Genomic DNA, 11331 nt, shown 5'->3' on the forward strand with positions numbered 1-11331 from the left:
TATTTTTTATTTTTTACTTTTTTGGCAGAACCGGGGATTGAACTCAGGCCCTTGTGCTTGCCAGGGAAGCACTTATTCCACTGAGCCATCTCCCAGCTCCTGTCCTTGTGTATTTAATTGAAAACAAAAACAAAAAACCTCAACAACACAACAACAGCCTAGTCCTGTCTCTACTTCATTTCCATCAACAGTTTTAAATGCATTATTTTAATACTATTTAAACACGGCTCAAGAAGTCTAAGTCCACACACCCTAAGTACCTTACCAAGCTATTTAAATAACTAAAATCGGGTTTATTATAGAGCTATCTCTGCTGCCAAAATACAACATGTGCTTGTGAAACATATGTTAACGAAGAGCCCTGCCTGTTGATAATTCTGCGCTTCTTCTGTGCTCCGGCCCGTCTAAGCCCTTGGCTCGTGCTCCTCCTGGGCCGAGGCGGAAGCTGCACTTCGCTTTGCGGGACACATTCCCAGAGCCGTGCTCTGCTCCGACTGCTCTGAAAAGTGAAGACTTTCAGCTACTGTCTCTTTGCCTTTGCTGCTATGTCACTAAGAGGAGGAGCGACACAGTGTGCACGGAGGTGTGGGTTTTCCTCTTGGCTGTCGGCCATGCAGTCTCTCCTGTCCTCGTCTGTCACACAGTCTGCTCCCTGTTAATTCCCAGCAGTGCCGTGGCCTTGTGCTACAAACGATGACAGCACTGCTTGCACACTGGTCACGGTGGACTCCTTGTTGGAAGACATCCTCAGCCTCACTGTCGCCTCTCACTTCTGGGTGGTAGCGGAGAGAGCTTATGTTGCTATTCATCACTTTTATCAACACGTTGGTATGTGGGCATGTGAAGGCACTCTACAGACTCCATAAATACAGAAGTGTATGCCTGATCCTTTTGGGGATGTGAACATAAAATTAAATCAGAATCAGTCAACATACTCAGTGTTTAACCACTGGCTATGGCGACTGCTTTCGGGTGCTGCTACACTGTATCTGCACAGCAATGCTGTCTTCACATGACACATTCGATTTCTGCCACATTGTACAAGAACTGAATAGATGTTTCCCAAGAATGTTGCCTCCTCAAGTTCAGCGAACAGAAATAACTCTTTGGATGGATGCCTCTTGCCTATTGTGGAAAGCGGTTTCTTCAGCAGCAGCGTTGAAATATTCTTATGCAGTATAGGTATTTACTGTAATTAGGGAATCTTGTTTCCTGTTTCAAACTCAAGAGGAGAATTGCAACTTATTCTGGGCATTTTTCACCTTTATAAAGGCAAACATCCCAATGTTCTTTGGTTCCTGAGAGGTGAGACATTTACCCACTGCCAAAGTAGGAGGATTCTGCTTCATCTATTCAGATAAAAGGGTCCTTTTGAAGAGCTGGCCAAATAGTTCAGCAGATTAAAGTGCCTGCAAGGAGGCACACAGGTCAGGGGTTTATCCCCGGGCCTGCCCCTGGGGCACACTGAGACAGGGCAATTGAGATTGGGCTTGGTGGTGTGCGCCTATAATCCCAGCTCTTGGGAGGCTGTAAACAGGCGGATCACTACAAGTCCGATCTAGTAGTGAGACCCTGAACACCCTGTAGACTCTTCCCTAAAATACAGGGGGGAAAAAAGGCCCTTTTGAATCTCAAAGGCTAGAAGCAATATTTTTTTGAGAAGCAAACATATACACTTGCTTGACTATCAATTTCTTGAAAACCTATTCTTTGGAAAGTAAGACAGAAATCACTGTATTTTTCATAGGAAAAGTGGATGCGTCTTTACCAAAATCTTCAACGCGTGTATTCAGAGAGACAGTGTTCGACATGTCTAATTTTAATTTTATTTGTAGAAGATATTTTTCACTCATGAAGTCATTTTCACATTTTAAAAACAGTTTCCAACCTGGCCAGGTTTTCTCCTTGGAATTCTAAAGGCTACCTTGAGTTTTGCATCTTGAGTCAGTCATTTGAAAAAGCCCAGTAGTTGTAAATTTTGTTTTGAATAATTTCTGATCTCAACAGTGAGTTTTGTCCTGTAGAGGCACTGCTGTGATTCTCTGCTGGCCTTACGAGAACTGTTATGCACAGAGCTACACCTACTTACCAGAAACCTGTGTATGTGTGTGTGAAACGGCGAGGAGAAGGTGGATCTCCCCGCACCACTCGCGCTAATATGTACTTTCATAAAGCCATGTACAAGCACATGGACATGTATAGTATAAGTTAGTACTAAGGGCTGTAAGAGAGTCCCTGTGGTGCTGGAAAGTCAACATTTAATATCTTAATTTTTCTCAAATGTTTGGATCTAAGAAAATACAAAAAAGTGGGAAGTCCACTTGATTGGTATTTCCCTAGTGACTTCCTGAGAGCCAGAAGGAGGGTTTATGAAGAAGCTTAGTGCTCTGATTTCACAGCTGAACTGACTCAGAAAATACATTACAGGCATCATGTTACTGCTCACTGTGGACTGGCTTACTTCATGATGCTCCTGAGCTCAGGAAAACAACAGAAGCAAGGCACCGTGCTCTGACTAATGGCGGGCGGTGGGTGTGGAACACAGCAGTTTAAGTACACAGGAGGCAAGAAAGTGACTTCGATTGTGAGTCACAAAATTGCTTCTCATTTTTCTTTCTCTTGGCGGAACCAGGGATTGAACTCAGGCCCTTGTGCTTGCCAGGCAAGCACTTACTCTACTGAGCCATCTCCCCAGCCCTGAGTCACAAAATTTCTACAAATAAAAGGAACACAAGGAAAGCAGACATTTTAATGATCTTGAAGTGACTCATGTAGCTCATTTTGTTACATGTGTGAAGGATTCTCTAATTTCAATTCTCCCTTGTTGCTGTCTAGGTGTTGTGGGCATTCACAATTTGTCTCTTCTTATAAACATATTATAATTTAATGACAACTGCTTGAATAGTACCCCAGATTTTGAAAAGTTTATTTTAAGTTTAAAGACTAGACAAGGTCATACTGATTTTACAACATCCTACATGACTTAAGTATATATACAAAGAAAACTAAAACAACATCAGGATAATACACAGCTTGAAAATTGGAAAGGTTATTGTGTCGCAGTTATTTCTGAGCTCACTGACCCCTCAGAAACCAACATTCATTCAGTCTTACATTTCCTAGTTTGCTGACGAGCAAAGATGAAGTCATTAGTACCCCAAGTACGCAACATTCACACCAATCTTTATGATGTCATTTAGAAAGAAGTGAACCTTAAGTGCTATGAGTGCCTGATAAATGCTCTCAGTGGGATGCAGATAACGTAAAGATGAGTGCCTAGTTTCATAAATGATAAAATTAACACATGAGTTAATATACTGAAAGTTAGGTAATTCTTGTTTTCTGCTTATAAGATTTATTTTTGTGAGAATTAGAAGAAAATAAATTTGCTTCACTTTAATGTCAGCGACACAATGTTTGTTTCACAGTAATTATGAATATTTCTACATGTGGGAGTCTCTTTGCTGTCATCTATTTTGTGCATCAGGAGACAAATATTCCATTGGACACACTGTGTTGTGGAGAGCAAATAAAACAGAGAATAATTGTACAAGAAAATGAAAGTAATTTCAGTGTCTTTCCAAAAGTAACATATAATTTTAACCAACTCCTTTTTAATAGCTATTGATATAAAAATTCAAAGCACTACACAAAGCCATGAATAAACTTGGAAATGTAAATTATCAGAAAGTGCAATTCATAATATTTAAAATATAATCTTAAAATAATAATCTTGCATAATGCAGAAAGAAAAACATTCAGAAATTTATAAACTCCAAAGAAGTAAGAATCAATGGCTATACTGTTAGTGTGTGGATATTTTTGAATCTTAGTAATTATGTATAACATAAGTTAAAATGTAGTCACTTAAAAAATGTATTCACTTAAAAATATTTTTGCATTCCCAACTTTAAAGTTTACTACAAAAGATAATTCTGAAGACATAGCAATTTGTCTCTGAAAGATGTTGAAAACTGAACAGGGGCTTAAAGTCCACAATGTTATTAGAAGAAGCTGAAGTAGAAAACATGTGAGGTTGGAACTCGCATGGCCAGTCAGTCTCCTCAGATCAGTTAGTTTGCCCTTACTGACAACGTCAGTGTGGTTGGCTTTCTCTTTCAGTTCTTCACTATGCTTGAAGACCCCTGCACATATATATACATCACTGAGAAATGGTGGTAACACAAGACAAACAGGACATTAACAGTCTAGTGGCTTCTGTGATGCAGCACAAGTATTAACGAAAAACACTTATCTGCGTTTGTCAGGACCTTAACATTTCGTACACATACCATCCTTTCTCTTCCAGGACCTTTAATTTAAAATTCCAATAATTCTCTGTCTAAGCCTTGTAAAATAAATACTTGTAAAGCTTATAAATTAGAGGCTGAGGACTTTTATGGGGGCAGGGTGAGCTTTAATTTGAGAGGCATGTCAATGAAACCTCCATTATCAGTGACGAATTGTTATGATAATTGCTTATCTTTTTAGGACCTTTGAGGCAAAATAAATAGAAATCAATGTTCGTCTTGAGAATGGTTTATAACGTTGTCATTAGGAAATACTTTGCTTATTACGAATAGTTACACAAGGTGCTTTCCTGGGAAACAACCACCAGTTTCAAATACTACAGAAGTTTGGCTCATAGGAAACCTGGGAAGATGAGTATGCTTGTCTGGGAGGTGTAGCCCTGTGTCATTTTTTGTTTGCAAGATGTTTTTGAAAGAGACAAAGAATTCCTGATTCTACTGTTTCAAAATAAATATAAGGCTAAGTAAGACTATCAAAACAAAGACTTAAAAGTAAAGGGACAAAATACTTTTTGTTGTTCCTCCCAGTGAAATGACAATAAGGAATTCTTCAAAAGGGAAATACTTGGGAATGACATAGTTGCACTGTTCTTTAAAATAAAACATTTAATTGATATTAAGTATGGATCAGTTGACTGATATTCAGTCGTATTCTAGAGATATAATTGAAGACAACACTTCCCTTAGGCAAAGAATAGGAAAAACTTCAGTTGGAAAAATACTGACTCATTCAGGCAATAAGCAAAGAGAAGAGGGCAGACTTGGGTGAAAGGGAAAAGGTGATACAAGCTCCAATTAGCATAATGAAAGTAAGATGAAAATTATAATATTAATTAGTACTGCATATTACAGAGTGTTCTTCAAAGTTCTCTCATAAACATTGAGTGTTAGGCACAGGGAAACAAGAATGCGAAGTCATTAAAAAAAACTTATTGCTAACATTGTAGTATTTTCGTAAGATTTGAGCATCATTTTTAAAAGCTCTATCAACTCTTATTCTTTTATTTGATAACTATGAGGATTTTTTAACCTTTGCTATAAAAAGAAGGCTACTTTCTTTTGCTCAGGTATTTCAACCAATGTAAATAATCCAGAAAACAATGAAAAAAGTAATTCACAGTTAATGTGATGTTACTGAAGAGAGTTGAACCCTAGAAATCAAATCACTGAAAAGGCAAGCTTAGACCTCCTTAAAAAGACAGTTAGTGGCCTACCATAATTTGAGCACTTTTTCATTAAAAAAAAAAAAAATATCCCATCCAGTTTCCTACAGAATTTCACAGTTCCTTCCATGGAGATACTTGTAGGGGTTAAAGAAAAGGCTCGTGGAGCATGTGGCTTTCTCATTCCTCCTCCGTGCAGCCCAGCAGCTCCGCCCGCAGCGTGATCCTCCCGTACCAGGACCACGGAAGGATTCGGATGTGCCGTGCATAGATGGGAGGGTCAATGACGTTTTTCCTGTGGGTGTCATTGTCAAAATTGCCCTGGAAAACCTAAGAAAGGAAAGTGGACAGTATCAGTTGTGTAGTCATGTAACAACGATTCATTTACTTTGCTTCAAAATATATTTTGGTTTCTCAAGTGTTCATTTTTAGTCGAATTTTCAATTCCTGTTTTAAGAATGAAGTGAGGCGGGAATCGATTGCTAATGCAGGAGCACAGAGATCTAGCATTTTTTATCTGCCAGTCTTTGTCAAGTCTTTAAAACGCAGGAGACGGTTATTTTTTGCTCATGCCAGGGGCTGAAAACTGCTGGGCAGCTTGCCTGACTTGTTGTGTTCCAAGGAGGGACTCAGAGATCCAATCTCTTTGCAAATTGCAGCCTTCATCAGGAACACAGGACCAACAACCCCCAGGGACAAGAGGTAGATGGCACAGAATGCTTTAAAGAACAGGGCAGGGAAGGAACTTGGGTCGTTCTGCTTATGTGTGTCCCCTACCTAGCTATACAAACTGTATCTGCAAAGGGAGGGGAACTGAGCAGGAATATATGAATGTCTGTTGGCATTATTTTTGCACATGTCCCACAAAAGAACAGAATTGACCCATTCCCATAAAGACAAACCAGTCAAAGATAGCCCTGAAATAGACTTTTTTTTGTGATTGAGATTTTAATTTCCTCTGTATCTCTTTGACTCTGCTTCATGAGATCTATTTCTTTCTTGTGTTGCTCATCAAGGAATCCATCATTTTTCTAATCTCCTCTATTTTTTTTTTATCAATGGCTTCTTTAGAAGCAGTTATAAATTCTTTTACTGCAGTGTTTTTTTCAGATTGGGTTTCCTCCCTATGTTTCTGTAGTTGATTCTTTACTTCTGATGCTATGAGTTCTGAGAATTCTTTATTTCAGAAAAGAATTCCGCTCTGAGTTCCTCTATAACTTTCTGCTGTTGCTTATTTACTAAAGACGCTATTAATTCATATGTTTGAGCTGAGCTAATAGAAAAGAATTCCGCTCTGAGTTCCTGTATGACTTTCTGCTGTTGATTATTTACTATCGATGCTATTAATTCATACATTTGAGCTGAGCTAGTGTCCTCTGCACTTGTTCTGGGTGAGCATTGGGTTTCCTCCATATGTTTCTGCATTTGATTCTTTACTGCAGATGTTATTAATTCGGGGATTTCTTTTTCTATTTCCAATCTGAGTTCCTCTATACCTTTCTGCAGATGTTTCTTTATTTCAGAAGCCATTGATTCATTGCTTTCAGCTGTGTGATTCCCAGTTTGTTCTGTGTTAGCATCCTCTGCACTTGTTGTGGGTGGGCTTGGGTTCTGAGATTGCATTTTGCTCCTTCTTGTTGTCATTTTGTGTAACACTGTCTTCTGACCTTTGTTGTAGATCTTTGTTGCAGTTATAACCTTAGCATGTACTGAAGTTCAGGTGCAGATCTACAAAGTTTGGATTTATCCAGCTGTGCCTGGCTTTGGTCTGTGCTCAGCTCCTTCCTGCTGCTGCCCTTGGGATTGAACCTGTTGTGCCCCTCTGGCAAGATGTTCTGCCCCTAGACTAGCTGGGTGGTTCTGTCCCCTACACTTTCTGCAGGGATTGCAGCTGAAGGGTTTCACCTCAGGCCTCTATGCCAGGCCTGAGCTGAGTCTGGAGGGGACAAGGTGGAGTAGGAGGGAAAGGCAGCTCTCCCACACACTCACCTGGCCTAGACTAGGACTGGATCTGGGTATTCACGTAACACAACAGAAATTCCTACTCTGTGCGTGGGGTGTGGGGGGGTACTACGGAGTGATGGGTGGCATCCCAACAGGGTTAAAGAGGGTGTCACCCACACTGTGCCTGGGCTGGGACCAGTAGGTCACGCCAGCACAGGGTATCCGGAAGCTCTCCCACACACTCACCGGGCCTGGGATAGGACTGGATCTGGGGGTTCCCGGAATGTGGCCAAAATTCCTACTCGGCGGGCAGGGTAGAAGAGGTGCTGCGGAGTGGTTGGGGGTGTCTGAACGGGGTGGAAGAGGGTCTCACCCATGCTGCGCCTGGGCTGGCACCAGTAGGTCCCGCCTGTGCGGGGTAGCCGGAATCTCTCCCACACACTCACAGGGCCTGGGCTAGGACTGGGTCTCTCTCTCTCTCTCTCTCTCTCTCTCTCTCTCTCTCTCTCTCTCTCTTTAAGGGTATAATGGAATGCTATTGTCATCAAGACTGGAGATATTCAGAGGCTCTTCTTTGTTAAAAACCACTTAAGGGTCTGGGGAGATACCTCAGCTGCTTAAGCTCCTGCCTGGCAAGTGCAAGGATCTGGTTTGATCCCTGGTACTGCATGCTGTGCTGGTGCCAGGTGCACCATGCTGGCCCCAGAACCAAGTGTGGTGGCGTACACCTGTATTCCCCGAGCTGGGGAGGCTGCCAGAAGGATCATTATGAGTCTGAACTGCATAGCAGGACCCTGTATTGAAAGAATGAAGAAAGAAAGAAAGAAAGAAAGAAAGAAAGAAAGAAAGAAAGAAAGAAAGACAAAAAAACCCCTTCCCATTTAATGACAATTTTAGAATAACTTGGAAAAGTCCCTGCTTCAGAAAAAAAAAAAAAAAAAAAAAGTAAATTTGAAACACTGAAATTTTCCTAAGAACGACAGCGTATAATGCTTAGGTTTTACTTTAAATTTTTACCATTTTCTCTTACAGATTTTTAATCTTTCTTACTAATTTCTAGTATTTCATATTTACATTTTTATTTATCTCACTTAGACTAGTGAAAAACTCTAAGGCTTTTTCCTATTAATTTTATAGACATCTTATAACTGAATGGTAATCTTCTTTCCCTTTTAAGACCAAAACATGTATTACAGCCAAAAGGAGAATGGAAGATAAAATTAAAACAAATCAACATTCAAACAAACAAACAAAAAACCTTTATATGAGAACATATTTAACCTACATCTTTGAAAATTCTGAAATTAAAGGGAATGCTTTTATTTTTATTATTTTTATGTATTTAGTACAGGGTTCACAGAGTCTCACTCCACAGATTGGATTCTCCTGTTTTCAGCCTCCCAAGCCTTGGGATTACAGGCATACGCCTCAGTTGCTGTCTCAAGAGTGGGACCAGCAAGGCACCATGTTCTGGGGATTGAATCCCGGTCCCTGTGCCTGCCTAAGCAGGCACGTTTGTCCACTGAGCTATTTATTTGGCTGGCCCTAAAGGGGGTGCTTTAAATACAGCCTTCTGGAACATAGTCACAAAGGATCTTTCTGTGGTCTACCTAGAGGAAAAATAGCTGGGTTCCATAAAGCGTTAGACTGTGGCCCAGACTGATATCAGCAGCAGGTCAGAGTGAGAAGACTTCCTGCTACTTCCATGGGAAAGTTATTTACCCTTGAGGGGATATGCAAAACCCAGTCCTCGTCTGGTAGGGGAATAATTTTTCAAATTGACATAAAATATATCACAAAGGCTATTTTTGAATAAATGTTTACTGAAGAGGAGAATACTTGGCTATGCTAAGCCTAGGAGCTATCATGCAGAATACTTAAATTCATATTCATTTAATAGGAATTTTATCCTTGACAATGTTTGACTTGCATTGTCCAGAGGGACAAATCACCTTGGAATGAGACATGTTATTACAGAGAAGGGGTCTCTGGTAAACTCTCCTACATACACAAAGTACTACATCCACACTGTCACTCTCCAAAGTTTGATGGCTGTTGCAGTTCAGAAAATAGGGGATAAGCCTGATTTACAAATTTCATAAAAAATATACACAGCTCAAGTTTCAGAAGGCAGGAAGCCAGCTGGCTGAAGACAAAAGTCCTGAGGTTTTCAGGCAAAGTAATGCTCAGAGATCCCTTGGACACTAACATACAGGGTTTCATGAAGGAGACACACAAGCCTCTTCAAAGAGGTTTCCAGAACTGCAACCTAAGAGCACACAAGGGAGAGAAACACTCACTTCCTTCAATGTGGATGGAATGCCTGGTTCTTCTTTCCATTGTTGATTCTCCATAATGCCAGTTACAGTTCAATCATGTTCTATTGGGGTCCAAAGCCCAGCACAGACTGAACATGAGCTCACAGGTAAGAACGACCTGTTGTTTCCAGCAGCACCTAATGTATCGTGAGGGTAAGACGTGGTACTCTGTTGTGCACACAAAAATCTCTCTGGACCAGGTGGATGCCATCACTAGAAGCCACCACTGATAAATGAGGAAAGCAAGACTACACATTGGGACAGAGACAGAGAAGGGGGGAGTCCCAGCCCTCTCTGGAGGCTGCAGTTGCTTAGGAGTCTCTTTGCACTTCCTATTTCTTTGCAAAACCTCCTGATTCTTGAAGGTGTATTCCTTTTTATTTGTTCTAAAATGAACTTTGAGATGTTTTAAACAAATTTCCACTGTTCTAGCTTCACAGCAATCCTGTGGTGAGAGGTTCTCAGTGCTTCTGCTTTCTTCACTTCTGCAGGTTAGCGAGTCAGTAAATTAGCGATGTCTCAGGTGACTGCGACTTCACCCCTTACTTTTTGGTGACCTACTCTAGAGTTTATTTCTCATCTAGCAGAGATTACAAACATATTTGTGATGCCAAGCACTGGGCAAAATACAAGAGTTGAAGAAGGTTTTCTTCAATTTTCTTTATTGTTTTCTATTTGCTTTGTGAATGGTGTTGAACATACCTTTGGCATTAATGAACATGGGGTAAAGCGACCTTAAGTCTTCAGCAAAAGAGAATGAAGATCAAGTATCCATTTCCCTAGGGGTGTGTGTGTGTGTGTGTGTGCATGTGTGCCCAAGCCTTCTGCTGCTTAGGTTGAGAGAGAAGAATCTTATAGCTTGCATATCTAATTTGAATTACTTGCCTTTCCATTCACAGTACTTACAACAAAAGTTACACGGGATCAGCATTGTCTAGCTCTGACTCCCAGTAACCCTTGTTTTGATCTACACATAGATTTGATCTGCACATAGAAAATATCCCAGACTTGGAGAAGAAGGCAGAGATCTCTTGGCACCAAATTCCCTCCCCCAAATTTCTGCTGTGCAGGTTTCAGCCCTCCACAGCAAGTTCGCATAGAATAGAGTGCGTATGTATTTAGGCAGTTTGAAAATCTGCATTTCCATTACTAACATGCCTCTCTCTAACCTCAGCATATTTATCAGTGTTTTATTTTCAAGGAATATAGATGTCTGACCTGAATGAAAAGCAGTTTTTTGATGTATTTAACACTAAATAACCCTAACCTCTCAACAAGTCATATTCAATGCTTTAGGCTAAATATTCCTGGTTTAATAATTTCTCACATTACATCATATTCAGAGCTGAGTTAATCTTTCTTTCATTTCCCTGGATTCCTCAGTTTAACTAGGACTAAATTGAAGAATGATATTAATTTGGATTTAGCATATTACCCTACACACAGCTCAAAAGGTGAAGTGTAACTGTGCTGTGGATGGAATATTTTGATCAATGCCAAGCTAAGATTTAAAATGATCACATCAAAATTTGGGGTTAGTAAATTCTGGATTCACACAAAATTTTTCTTAAGCCTTTTGTTTTACTTGTACAATGG

The 11331-nt window shown here is 40.3% G+C and overlaps 1 protein-coding gene across 2 annotated transcripts in view; it reads right to left on the reverse strand.

The window, feature by feature from the left end:
• Positions 1–3345: 3345 nt before the first annotated feature.
• Edil3 (EGF like repeats and discoidin domains 3) overlaps positions 3346–11331 on the reverse strand; it is a 468998-nt gene continuing 461012 nt past the window's right edge. For both annotated transcript variants that reach the window (XM_023700990.1, XM_023700989.1), the window contains one exon: positions 3346–5803. In XM_023700990.1, the coding sequence (XP_023556758.1) occupies positions 5654–5803 (150 nt within the window). In that variant the 3' untranslated portion in view covers positions 3346–5653. The remainder of the gene's footprint in view (positions 5804–11331) is intronic.

This window comes from Octodon degus, unplaced genomic scaffold (genome assembly GCF_000260255.1).
Source record: "Octodon degus isolate 3935 unplaced genomic scaffold, OctDeg1.0 scaffold00129, whole genome shotgun sequence".
NCBI classification, from domain to species: domain Eukaryota; kingdom Metazoa; phylum Chordata; class Mammalia; order Rodentia; family Octodontidae; genus Octodon; species Octodon degus.